This window comes from Natator depressus, chromosome 8, assembly GCF_965152275.1.
Source record: "Natator depressus isolate rNatDep1 chromosome 8, rNatDep2.hap1, whole genome shotgun sequence".
NCBI lineage: Eukaryota > Metazoa > Chordata > Testudines > Cheloniidae > Natator > Natator depressus.
In genome coordinates, this window is record NC_134241.1 from 54,782,652 (window position 1) to 54,795,858 (window position 13,207).

General features: G+C 39.5%; 1 protein-coding gene across 4 annotated transcripts in view; it reads left to right on the top strand.

The window, feature by feature from the left end:
• The window catches only part of C8H1orf21 (chromosome 8 C1orf21 homolog), a 199,996-nt gene that overhangs the window by 110,205 nt on the left and 76,584 nt on the right, over window positions 1-13,207 (top strand). For all 4 annotated transcript variants that reach the window (XM_074961120.1, XM_074961122.1, XM_074961123.1 and 1 more), the window contains exon 3: window positions 4,885-4,979. In XM_074961120.1, coding sequence (XP_074817221.1) covers window positions 4,885-4,979 — 95 coding nt within the window. The remainder of the gene's footprint in view (window positions 1-4,884; window positions 4,980-13,207) is intronic.

Sequence of the window (13,207 nt, forward strand, 5' to 3'; positions counted from 1 at the left end):
GGAAGGTTGATATTTCAATCTTAACTCAGTATTTCCAGTCTTGATAGTGTTTAGGACTTTTTGAATGGCAATTTTCTGATTTCTCAACTTCCCTTTTTGATGGAATTCAGAAATAGGACTTGGTTTATATTTGCTGGTAGAGTAATACTGCTTTAAATTATCAGTACATATCTATTTTCAGTATTAGCTCTGTCTTACTGAAATGCTGCTCTTTGGCACATTTTTACAGCCATCTTAGTTTTATTTACATTGGTTAGAAACACGTATGAACTAGACCAAATACAAAACCACCAAGTAAATTAAAAACCAATTACTGTCAGTTTAAAACTACCCTTTTTAAAAGTGAGCTGTTTTGGGACTGAATTTCTTTTGCTGCCAAATAGTTGCTGGTATAATGAGTAGCTTCATTTCCAGACCTTACTTTCTGTTGCAATAAAACCAGGAAAACTCATTTGTTTTTGTTTTGTTTTGATTGTTAACCCTTAGCAAGGGAAATAGACTGTATGAAAGCCCAATAGTAAAACAGAAGGGTTTGCCCTATTTTACCTGCCTGTTTTGTGCCTTCTTATACCCCAGTGTATTTTATCCTGTTTCATTCTGTGTTAACATTTTATCTGTGCGTGTGCTGTAAGATCCTCATCTCTGTCTGCAATTGGGAATGCTGCTGTTCTGCAGCATGCAGGGGTCCAGGAAGAGCAGAGGTAGACTTTCTCTGTAGATGCCCATGGAGGATTTATGCTATATATGGTCAATAAAAATGGATAATTTAAAAAAAAAATTTTAATTTGAGTTGGATTTTTGATGTAAATTAAATACAGGGTGGTTGTGTTTTATTTTTAAATAAAGCTATTTAAAATTAAATTACAACCTATGGTGTAAGGCCTAACCATACTGTAATCTATTAAAATCATGTAAATACAAAAAATAAGTGGTACATGTTTGCTGCAAAGTTTTAAAGAATGTCAAACCACTGAACTGGTGGCAGTCACTGGCTAAGCATCTGGAACCAACGTTTGTAGAAGTGCTAAATCAGCTTTTGACAGCAATAGCCTCTTTTGCAGGTGCAGAGAGAATATTTTCTTCATTTCAGTTTATTCACTCATTTCAGTTCAATGACTGGTTCATAAAAGCTAAGAAACTGATTGGGAGTTGAAAAAGCAGGAAAGCATGTTTTCCTCTGCCAGTCTATGAATAAAAACTAGGTGTGAGAGGAGGAGATGTACTAATTCTAAAATCTTAAAGGACATGAGGATGGGAAACATTCAGTTCATTCACTGACTACAAATAATACTTCCTTTGTTTCACAAATCAATTGGTTTAAACCATAAAACATGTTTTGGTAAAACATTTTTTTTCCCCAGCACATTTAAGGTAGTTTTATTTAATAAAAAAAATAACGTTTTGGTTTTGTGCACCTTTTAACTGAATTTGAATTTCCATACAAATAGAGCTTGACACAAATCACAACTAACATATTAATCATCTAGGAAATGCATCAATCAACCTTTTCTAGCATTATAAAAAAGAGTAAAAATTAAGAATCTAAACAAATGTAAATTAAGCTATATAATTACTTAAATGAATATGTATAGATATAGTCTATCCTCCTGGTTAGCAAAAAGGAGCACCAAACTTAGTGTAAAGGCTATATTTAGTTGCAAATCAACATGTTTTAATGGTTACCAACCAATGTGAATCAATCTGTTTACAAAAATAACTAAAAAGTTCAAATGCAAAGCACAGTTAAAATTGATAATTTAAATGAAGGTTTTCGGCTTACTGATTTAAATTGCTTTCTTTTTAAATCAATCCACCCTGATGCTGTGGCTGGGGGATGATCTTTGCAGATCCCTGGTTTCATCTCCTGTGGATCCACTGGCTACATGCACTACATGGCACAGGGTCAGAGAAGCAACTGAGGAGTTCGGGTACATCTTCACTGGAAAAAACAACACTGCAGCAAGTTTTAGAGCCAGGGTCAACTGACTTGGGCTCACAGGACTCTCAAACGGAGCTAGAAATAGCAGTATAGATAATCCCACTCTGGCTGGAACTTGGGCTCTGAACCCCAGCGAGGGGGTAGGTCTCAGAGACTGAGCCTGAGTGGGAATGTCTGCACTGCTATTTTCAGCCCCATAGCATGAGCCCCAGGAGCCCAGGTGAGCTGACCTGAGCTCTGAGACTTGCTGTTCCATTTTGTTTTTGTTTCTGTTTTCGCAGTGTTGATGTACCCTCACTGTACAGGTACCCAGGGCACTGCCTCTTAGCTTGGGGAAAAGGAGGAGGATTACTTCTTCCAACCCCTGCATGGTCTCCTGCACAAGATCCATTTACTCAGGTTTTGAAGGAGGCTGTTCACATTTCTTACTGTATTATAGCATGCACATGTAATAGGATGTTGATAAGATGTGAGCTTTGAGTTCTGGATAATTCACTGACACTTGAACAGACATCCATTATTTAAAAATTAGTTCCCCTTGGAAATGTGCAGCTGAAAAGTATTAAACTTATTAAGTAATAGCAGAATATGAGGCTTCTTTTTTCTCAGCCCTGTAGGTCTGTCTGTCTGTCTTTAAATTTCACTTTCAAGAAAGAACATCCTTTGAAAGGGAAAGGTTTTTTTGTTGCTTTTTCCCCTCAGAGTTCAGCATATAACTGCACTTTGTGTTACCTTTGCTCCAGCCTGTTAAAACATTACAGCAATGGCATTTCAAATTAGTTGTTGAAAAAACAGCTTGTCTTACTATTTTGTTCAGTGGTGCCATGGAACTAAAAAAGGCTTTTTGTGATCCAGCAGGGGATAGTAGACATGCATCTCAATTATCAGCAGTACTGGAAAAGGAAATACAGAAAATGTATAAAAGTTCACTGGAATTTCAGTAAATTTGCAACTTTAATTTAACTGTGAATCTATAACTTTTTTTTCAGTCCAGACAGTATATAGCTAAACTCATATATAATAGCTACTATGCATCACTTGTTTGCATGCCAAAGATGATACAGAGATGCAAGGACTATAGAACTCATTCATAGTAGGTCACAACATATAGAAAACAAAGGAGACTATGCAGTGTAAGTCTTGTTCCTCCACATGTATAATGTCCATTCATAGCGCTGTGGTGGCAATGTTGGAAGGAGTCGGTATTGAACCATTTATAAAGGCCAAATCCTGTGGTCTTTACTTTAGTCTTAGTCAGACTAAACTTCCTTTTGACTTCAGTGGGATTTACACACGTTTAAAGTTAAGCATGCCCTTGCATTTGCTTTGCTGAGTTAGGGTCATATGCTGGAACCAGGGGGGCCTAGGGGCCATTCCCCCCCCCCCTTTTTTTTTTTTAAAAGAAAAGAAACATATGCACCTTGGGGAAAATAGGCTCATACTGCTAAAGGCCAAGATGCACTATGAGATTGGATCAGATGCATTCCTAGATATCCACTGCAATCCTAGATAATCGCGTGATCAAAATTACATTATTTACATTTTTTGCTTAATAGAGATCGTATTTCTTCTATCTGCTACAGCCTGTTGATGGTGTTTTTTAGGTTTTCTAAAAATATATTTTTGATTTGATTTTTTTAATGAAACACTAGAAAAAATCATTTTTATGGTAGCTCTCATATGGGGACATGTTTACCTCCCTTCAAAGTTGTTTGTTATTGTTTATTTGGCTGATGCCTTTTTCCAAGGAGATTTAGAATTTAAGGTTACAATTTTTAAATTATGCATTATACATAAACAAAGATGATTGATTGTAATGTTACAGAATTGCAAGTTACAGTTCAATAATTAGTGCAGTATGAATAGTGGAATGTACGTAGTAAAATGTAAATGCAAGTGAAGTACAATAAAAGAAGTGCAAAAATAAAATGCAGTCCTGATGTTTAGAATTAAAGTTGTCTTATTTTTTTTTCATTTGTGCAATTTATAATTATACCTTAAATGTTATAATGTGGATTCCTTTTGTATTCTGGTCCCTTATGTTACGTTGTACTCTGCGGGATATTTAAGTAGTATTTTAATTCCCCTGCCACTTTGGCCTTGGCCACCCTCCCCACCCCCTTCTACAAAGGTTCCGACGCCTGTGGTCAGGGTTTCTGTAAGGCTCTCAAGATTTGGTCTTACATGAGGATATGTTAGCCTTAGACATGTGAGTGATGCTTACATGAATCATTTCCTCCTTCCCTCAATGCAAGCATAGACTGTACTCCAATATCACACAAGTCCTCAGTTTTCCTCCCCAATCCCATGAAACACTACCTGCCATAAGATTTTTGTTAGCTCTAAGTTCTCTTTAGTTCTTTAATATTAATTTTCTGCTCTGTTTCTATATTTTAAAATTGCTTCACTTTTTCTGGAAGTAGTAATAAGCATTTAAGTTACCTTGGGCACACGTTGCATAGGTTAGAACTGTATCAAACAATATCTTCCCACAAATAGGGAGCATGCAGACTTTCAGAGCAGCAGACCCATCTTCCCAGAGAGGATCCATGATGGCAATAGTAGCTTCAAGACTTAGATGATAGAAAATTTTAATGCCTGAAGTTACTGGAAAACCTAAACAAAGAGATGTGCCTTACACATTGCTCTAGATCTGGGTCCAAGATGCACATCTGTTTGGATCAAATTCCAGAGATAACTGAGAATTTTTTGCCTGTGATTCCACATGAGATTTACTTTTGAGTAACTTTTTTGAAGTTTTCTTTTCTAGACTTGTTTCCGTGGTGGGTGTTAGGAAGAGAGCAGACTCTGAGATTACTAGGGTCTATACCATTTAGGGCTTGGTTGATAATAGGCAGCATGTTTTTTCCAGTCAGCTGTTTTTCCATTTACTGAAGTACACTGGTACAAAACTTTTATTTCTTTCTTTTTTTCTTGGTACTCAGATGAGTATAGGATCAAACCAGTGGAAGAGGTCAAATACATGAAAAATGGGGGAGAAGATGATCAGAAAATAGCTGCCAGGAACCAGGAAAATTTGGTAAGGACTTAACTTATCATTTATTTAATAAAATTAATATGAACATGACTCTGCTTTTGTAATGAAATATGCAATGCGCAGTATGTTTATATCACAACATAAATGCTGCAAAAGGATTTTCTTGAAAATGCCATAACTATATATAGCTTGCATGGAAGGTGGAAATATTACCTTTTCTTGCTTGTCTTTATGAATTAGCCTGTACTTGATCTTGTGGAGAGTGCTTCAGAGGAACTAGTGTTTGTATTCAACAACTTTGCAAATAGAAATATATGCAGGTCATGATGAATATGTCTGTGTGCAAAAGAGTTCTTAAAAATACTGAAATTCACAGCTGATCAGAAGAAAACTTCCTATGTTAGGAACACATCTATAATTTACTCTGTTTCCCTACTGTGAATTTTAAAATTTGCAAAATGAGGTGCTCAGAATAAGTAACGTACCTATAACACGGGATTGCCAAAAATTGGTGTTCAGTAATTTGACTGGAGATCAGTTATTTTCTTGTTTATCATCAAATTAGTATTATCCACAAGATTTATCCTTATATAAAACTCAAGATTTGTTTCCTTTTGTTGCTCATTGAGCATATCTATTATTTGTTCCACTGTAAGCTGAGATAATTTCTATCTGAAATCATCATTACTGTTATTACTTCTAAGGGCTTGTCTACCTGGGGGAAAAGTGCAGAGTAGCTGGTACAAAGTAGTTAGTGCGCATTAACTACTCTATACCAGCTCCCGATGTGGACATTTACTCTGCAGTGAGAGTGCCTTTGTGCGCCCTAGCTGAATACACTTCCAAAGTGTATTCAGGTAAAGCACACAAAAAAAGGCACTCTTAGTGCAGACAAAGAGGGAGTTAGTGTGGAGTAGGTAATTTGCTGTAATTTAAATTCACATCCTAACTAACTCCACACTAACTTCCCTACGTAGGCGAGTTCTAATTATGTTACTGTTATTTATTCTTAGGGGGGGGAAACAGGTTTAGGTGAATCATGTCAGGCTTGACTTTCATGTGGAAGTTTCTTTCTTTCTTTTTTCTTTTTAAGCTCAAAATAGAGGGGCCTGGAGGATTGATCCAGATACTACTTTCAAAGACAGACAAAATACAGCATTTTAAAATATGTAACATTTCAGATTTCTGGGCCTATTTCTTCAACTGAGTTTTTTCATGCAGTTTTTTCCCTTCAGGTATACTGAAGGGAAGATCATCTGCTAACTTCAATGGAGCTATAACCATTAATATCAGCTGGGGAATCTGCCTGTCAGAGTAACTAGATGACTCTTGGGAATGTTACCATTTTAATATTTTTTCATCACTGGTGCTCCAGGCAATCCCACCTACTGTACATTTCTCTCCTAAGTGTGTATTCTGGAGATTGCAGTACAAAACTGCAGTACATTATTGTAGGTAAATAGCCCTGTTTACCACCTTGTGTGCTGTTCCAGCCTGATATTTCAGATTGTGGTTGAAGGCCACTGAACAGCAGAGAATATGATTTCTCCTCAGTCTCTACTCTAGATGCATATTTCCAGTTTGCAGTTTTGCATTGGTGATGCTCCATTGGACAGCACAAATTTAGCTTGCAGCAGGATGTTTTTAGCCTAAGAGACATTGCTGAGAACATCACTTTTTCTAGCAGTATCTGCAGTGTCTTCCACCTTATCGCAAATGTAAGTGTGTCTGTTTTTGTTTAACTACTTTTAAGAAATGCTGCTGCAAAAATTCTCTAATTTTGGAGTCAGAGATGCTTTATTGGTGAGTACAATGGAAGAGAAATTGGGAGCTGCTACTAGTTTTCTGATAAATGGAAAGATGCAGATCAGTTTGGTTGAAGATTGCCAGTTTGGTTGCCAGCCTTAAGTGATACAGCATAATTTAGAGAAGAATAAGATTCCATTTTTAATGACAACCAGGAAGAATTCAGAAAGGCTTGAGTCACTTTTAGAAGTCTCGGTGACATTTAGAAACTAGATAGATAATCTTGTGTTTTATTAGTGCCTGCTTTCTTGTTGTAACGTTTAATTCTTGTATTGGTTATATTTATTAAAAGAGATATTTCTGTAGAACAGTTGAATTTTATGTATATAATGTATTGATAGGTTGTTTTTGAGCGGGATCACAGATTTCTTGGGAAAAAATTTTAATATGAGGATTGGGGAGAATACCACTCCCTAATCTAAAGAAATCTACAAAAATAAAGTGAAACCCTTTAATCAGAGAGGATGTTTATACTTGATATAGGTTTTTTAAAAGATAGTGAACATATCTTAGACATCCAGACAATCGGTTTTTCACTTTCTTCTCGTCCTAGCTCCATTATAAGGATACTACATCTCCCTCTGTAAATGTGTACAGTTTGTTAATCCTAGGAATTGACAAATCATTGACATTTTAGATTTTTAAAGCTGGAGGTTCCCTCTAGTAAACTTGTTAACCTATCTTCTAAATTATGAACTTAAGTCATGTATCACTAAGACTTTAGTTTTCCTAATGGTTGTAAAATTGACAATCATCAGTTACTTAATCTTGACTCTTCATCAGGCACTTCTGGGCAACTGAAGTTTTAGGCTATGGCTACATTATGCAGCTTTTAGCGACACGGCTGTGCCACTACAGCCGTGGCACTAAAAGCTGCGCAGTGTAGCTGTTGTTTGTCAGCAGGAGAGAGTTCTCCTGCTGACAAAAAACTTCTACCTCCCATGAGTGGCAGCAGCTTTATCAGACAGGAGAGTGCTTTTTTTAAACACCCCGAAAGACAAAAGTTTTGCCAACGAAGTGCCAGTGTAGACATGCCCTTAGGAACAAGAGAAAGGTCTGGGAGAATCATTAAGCCTGCATCCCAACCCTTTTTCTTAATCCCACATTTCTGCCTTGTCACTATGCTCCCCAAACTCCACCTCCTGTGGAAAAGGAGTTAAGATGAGGTGTGTAGCTTGGATTCAGTTGTATTCTGCTTCCATCACTTTCTAGAGTAACTGACTCTGTGTTACTTTTCTGCTTGAATTTCCTATTTACTCTTAGTTACCTATGAAAGTGGCTGGTGCAGGTGAATTCTTACTGCAACTTATCCAGTCCTCCTTCACTCCGCTGTTGTGCTACAACAAAACAAAAGATAGAGCGCCGGCTTTTCAATTTTCAGGTGCAATTGTGTGCATACATTTGTGCGAGCATAATGTATGCAAACACACAGAGCCCTCTTGGTACCGAAAATGGCTATTTGTACATACATGATTTGCATGTACAAAGAAATGAGCCGTGCAAGGCTGTTGCACCTAACTCTGGCCAATAATTTCAGTCACCTGTCAGTAAATGAATTAGTCTTTTATTAAATTAATTAATTATCTTCACAGGACTAAGGTTTTTATGCCATACCAGCTATAACCCCAAATGGAAATAATTTTTATCCGTTGCTACTTTTAGATTGCTACTCAATAGATCTAGCTAATGGATCTAATTTGTTTATTTGTACTTAAAAATGGCATGGCTAAATAATAAAACTGGGACAAACTAATATTTTAAAAGGCAAACAAAGTCTTGGTTGAAGACATCTCTAGTACATGTGGGTCTGACTGGAATAAATAACAGTTAGCCAGCTTTAAAGACCCATTAATCTTTTCTTTAGAAAGAACTCATTGGTTAGCTTGACAGCATCATATTAGGTATACTAAAGTACCATCATAACAGACTGACTAACATTCATAATAGGACTAATTTAATTGTCTTCATTTACATACTCATGGAGTACTAATGGCATTTCATTGTGAAATTACACTACTGGATAAGGTAAAATATCTTAAAATACCTTAAAGGTAAAGTACCTTCTATTCATGCAGCTTGGCATTCTTTTTCCAAAATGTTATGAGCTATATTGGTTTTAATTTTAAACAGTTTGCTACAGTACAGATTCCTCTTTCTATAATCATCTTATGTTTTCAAACATTTCACTTAACCTTCCCCCCCCCCCCAAGAATTATTATTTCTTAGATTTTTTGTAACTTCTACTTGTCAAAATCTGTACTTGCTATATATATAGATTATCAAACAGTTTGACACAATCATGCATCTTGACTTGAGAGAAGCTAAGTACTGAAATAGCAGGGAAGTTACAGGGCGAAGACAAATTCACAGAGGAGTTTGTAAACAATTGAATGAGAATGCTTATGTACCTGATTGTTGCCAATATCTGAGTCAGTTTCACGAGGGGAAAAAATCACTTATTTTTCTTTCAAGATGTGTTAGTTTCCACAGCAGTTACTTGAGAATGTAATTTGTGCCACCCATACCTATGCTGTTACCTTTAGGCTATCTTTTGAACTCAGACCAGATTCTAGTCTCAGTTGGATCCATGCAATCATTTACTTAATTGATACTTAGTATTTCAGAACTTCAGTTTTCACTCTTCTGTAGCTAAATATGGGGAAGACTGCAAATGCATCTGCAAAGTCAAAAACCACAGTGCAGTAAATGTTGTCTGTTTGTTTTTTTAACAGTGTTCATTGTCTGAAGCGTCCCTTGATTACTATTTTTAGGTATGCATTGAATGGCTATTTATGTTGAATGTATTGCTGTATAGGGTTCATAGTTTCATGTGCTCATACAGTGCATTGGTGATATATCCGCTGCTGTATAAATGTTGGCATTGTATAAATGCTAAACAGAATTATACTAAGAGTTCAGCATGTGTGTTATATAATTTTTTAAAACTTTACAACAATACAGTTCCAGAAGAGCTTATTACAAGATACAATAGAGTGTACACACACAAACACAGGATGTATCGTGGTACCCAGGTGTAATGATGCTGGTTCTGGTAGGACCCAACTGAGAGTGCCAATTCAGACAAATTGCTTAAAGCAGGGCAGTTACAGCCCAAGGCTGGGGTTTTTCCACCTCTAAGGCAAACCAAACCAGCCAAACAGAGCAGTCTTTGGTCTCACCCCACTGACTAACCACAAGTCACACAAGCAATTCCCTTAGACACTCCAGTTTCCCAGTATTTCCACCAGTGCCACTCGTTATGGGGATAAATGGTTATGAAAACCAATACCCCAGTAAAAGGAAAAAGGTTCTCTCGATCCCAAAGGATCAAGCCCCAGACCCAGGTCAATATACAAATCAGATCTTACCCACAAATCACGCTGTTGCCAATCCTTTAGAATCTAAAGGTTTATTCATAAAAGGAAAAAGATATAGATGAGAGCTAGAATTGGTTAGATGGAATCAATTACATAGAGTAATGGCAAAGTTCTTTGTTCAGGCTTGCAGCAGTGATAGAATAAACTGCAGGTTCAAATCAAGTCTCTGGAGTACATCCACAGCTGCGCTGGGTCTTTCAGTCCTTGGTTCAAAGCTTCAGTGTAGCAAAGTTCCTCCAGAGGTAAGAAGCAGGATTGAAGACAAGATGAAGGAGCTGCAGCAGCTTTTTATATTCTCTTGCCATGTGGTCTTTCTTTCTTTGTTCCAAAGACAAGCTGTCCATCATATAGCCTGGAAAAACCTCAGAGTTCTGTCCATAGGCAGGTCCCTACATACCTTGCTGAGTCACAAGACGTGTCTGCCTTCTCTCAGTGGGTCACTTGTATAGCTGATGATCCTTAATGGGCCATCAAGCAGGCTAGGCAGAGCTGACACCAACTTGTCTGGGGTGTCACCCAGAAGCATAGCATAAGTTTGGAATATAGACAATATAGAGCCAATACTTATATCTTTAAATACAAAAATGATACATGCAAACAGATAGCATAATCCTAACCAGCAAACCACAACCTTGTCTTAGACGCCTTATTTGACCCCCTTTATACACGATTTGGTGCCACTGCAGGATCTTCGTTGCAACAATGTTCTATACGGTCCCAGTTCAAGTCAATAACGTCACACCAGGAACTTCCACTTCAAAACCACAGTCCTCTACCACTTGAACTAAAGAAAACTCTTCGGCCTTGTCCACCTGGAAGAATTTGGCATGCTTTATGTATCAACCCCCATAGCATGCTTATTATTCATTATGGGGGGGGCCCAATAACAGTCTTCAACTATTTTAAGGGCTGTTATAAAGAGTTTGTGATCAATTGTTCTCTTTGTTCACCGAAGGTAGGACAAGAAGTAGTGGGCTTAATCTGCAGCAAAGGAGATTTAGAGTAGATATTAGGAAAAATTTTCTAACTCTAAGGGTTGTTAAGCTCTGGAATAGGCTTCCAAGGGAAGTTGTGGAATCCCCATCATTGGAGGTTTTAAAGAATATGTTAGACAAACACCTGTCAGGGATGATCTAGGTTAACTTGGTCCCGCCTTAGTGCATGGGACTGAGATAGATGACCCCTCAATGTCTGTTCCAGGCCCAGGGCCATCCCTACCCATACGCAAACTATGCAGCTGCGTAGGGCACCAGGAAATTTGGGGCACCTGGTGCCCTACGCAGTTGCGTGCTGCATCCAGCTCCAGTGGCCAGCCCGATCCCCTGGATGGCTGAGCCGGCCCCTCGTGGGCTGCCCACAGCAGAGCTTAGGAAAGCTGCCTCAGCTCCTGCCCCACCCCTTCCCCTCAGCCCCTGCCCTACTCCACCCCTGCTCTCCCCAGCCCCGCCCCCACTCCACCCCTTCCCCCTGCCCAACCCTGTCCCCTGAGCTGTGCGTCCCGGGGGACTGCAGCAGGGGTTGGGGTCAGGTCTGCCCTGCACTTACCAGGCAGTGGGAAGTGGAGTGACCCAGACCCAGCCCGCACCGCCGGTGAGTGCTGGGGGGCGGTTACCCCCCTTCTCCCAAGCCTGGGAGCTGGGGGAGCAGAGTGGAGCAGGCTTGGACCTGGTCGCTCCACTTCCCAGTGCCCCGTGAGTGCGGGGATGGGCCCAACCCCTGCTGCCTTCTTATACTGGCTGCTCCTGCCTCCCAAAGCCTTTGGGCGCAGCCCCCTCCCACCCCTCAGAGGCCTGGGATGCCGCTCCCCCCCACCCCACCCCACACCGGAGGCTTGGGGCTCGTAGGGCACCACAATCTCTAGGGACAGCCCTGTCCAGTCCTGCGTTTCTATGATTCTCTGAAGGTGGCTGCATGCAGATCTTGGCTGCTGTCAGCTAGCTCTGACTGTCACCATCTCTGATTTCCAGATTTTAGACCTCAATTCATCAAAGCACATGCTTACCTGTCATTGATTTTATTGGGACTTAAGCACATGCTTCAGTGCTTGATTGAACTGGTTCCTAAAGGAGGACACAAAAGCATAATCAAAATAAAACTAACAAAAGAGATTAAAAAAAAAATAACCTTTTGCTTTGTTCCTCAGGAGTAACAAAAAGGGACAAAATCAATGCAGACATCTAGACACCCACAGATGCATTCAAACACTCACTAATGTACATACTTTACTGGTGGGCTGCCACAGCTGTCCACCCACTACCTCATCAGCTCTACTGTACTCCTGAGATCTAAAAAAGAGAAGAGAACAGAGTCATTAGCTAACAGACACACAGGAAAATGAATTCCCTCTTTTTCCCCACCAAGTAAAGCCACTTGCCTCTCCTATGTGCTCCAGCACCCATTTGTCCCTGCTGCACAAACCTGTGTCCCCCTGGGGGCTCCAATGCCGTAGGTAGAAGAAGAAGGATGGAGGGAACTCAGTGAGCTACACAGAGCAGCCTGGAGGGATGTCCTTCCTGTGGACTGCTCCTGTCTTGGGCTCGTAGAAAGAAACCACAAGATAGAAGAATCCTTCGTTCAGCTACAAAATGAGAAAAGGAGAAAAACAGGAATGAACATATAAAATTAAAAAATTGAAGAAATGAATTAAAATAATAAAATCAAGCTTCTTACCCCCTCAAGAACCCTAAGGCGACAGGGCTCGTCCTGCTATACAGTAATTCCTCATTTAATGTTGTTGTTATGTTCCTGAAAAATGCAACTTTAAGTGAAACGATGTGAAACGAATCCAATTTTCCCATAATATTTAATGTAAATGCGGGGGGTTAGGTTCCAAGGAAATTTTTGGGGGGCAGACAAAAGGCATTATATACTGTACAGTTCTGTACTGTACTGTGGTTGGGAGGTGCCCCTGGCTTACCCCACACAGGCACAGCCCTCTGCAGGCAAGGATGCCAGAAAGCACCTTGTGCAGCAGCAGCGGCAGCTTCCCCCCAGAACAGGCACCAACTTTTCCAGGGGATGCTCCAGGCCCACCTCTTCCCATCCCTTCTCCACTCCAGGCCCACCTCTTCCCACCCCCACTCCACC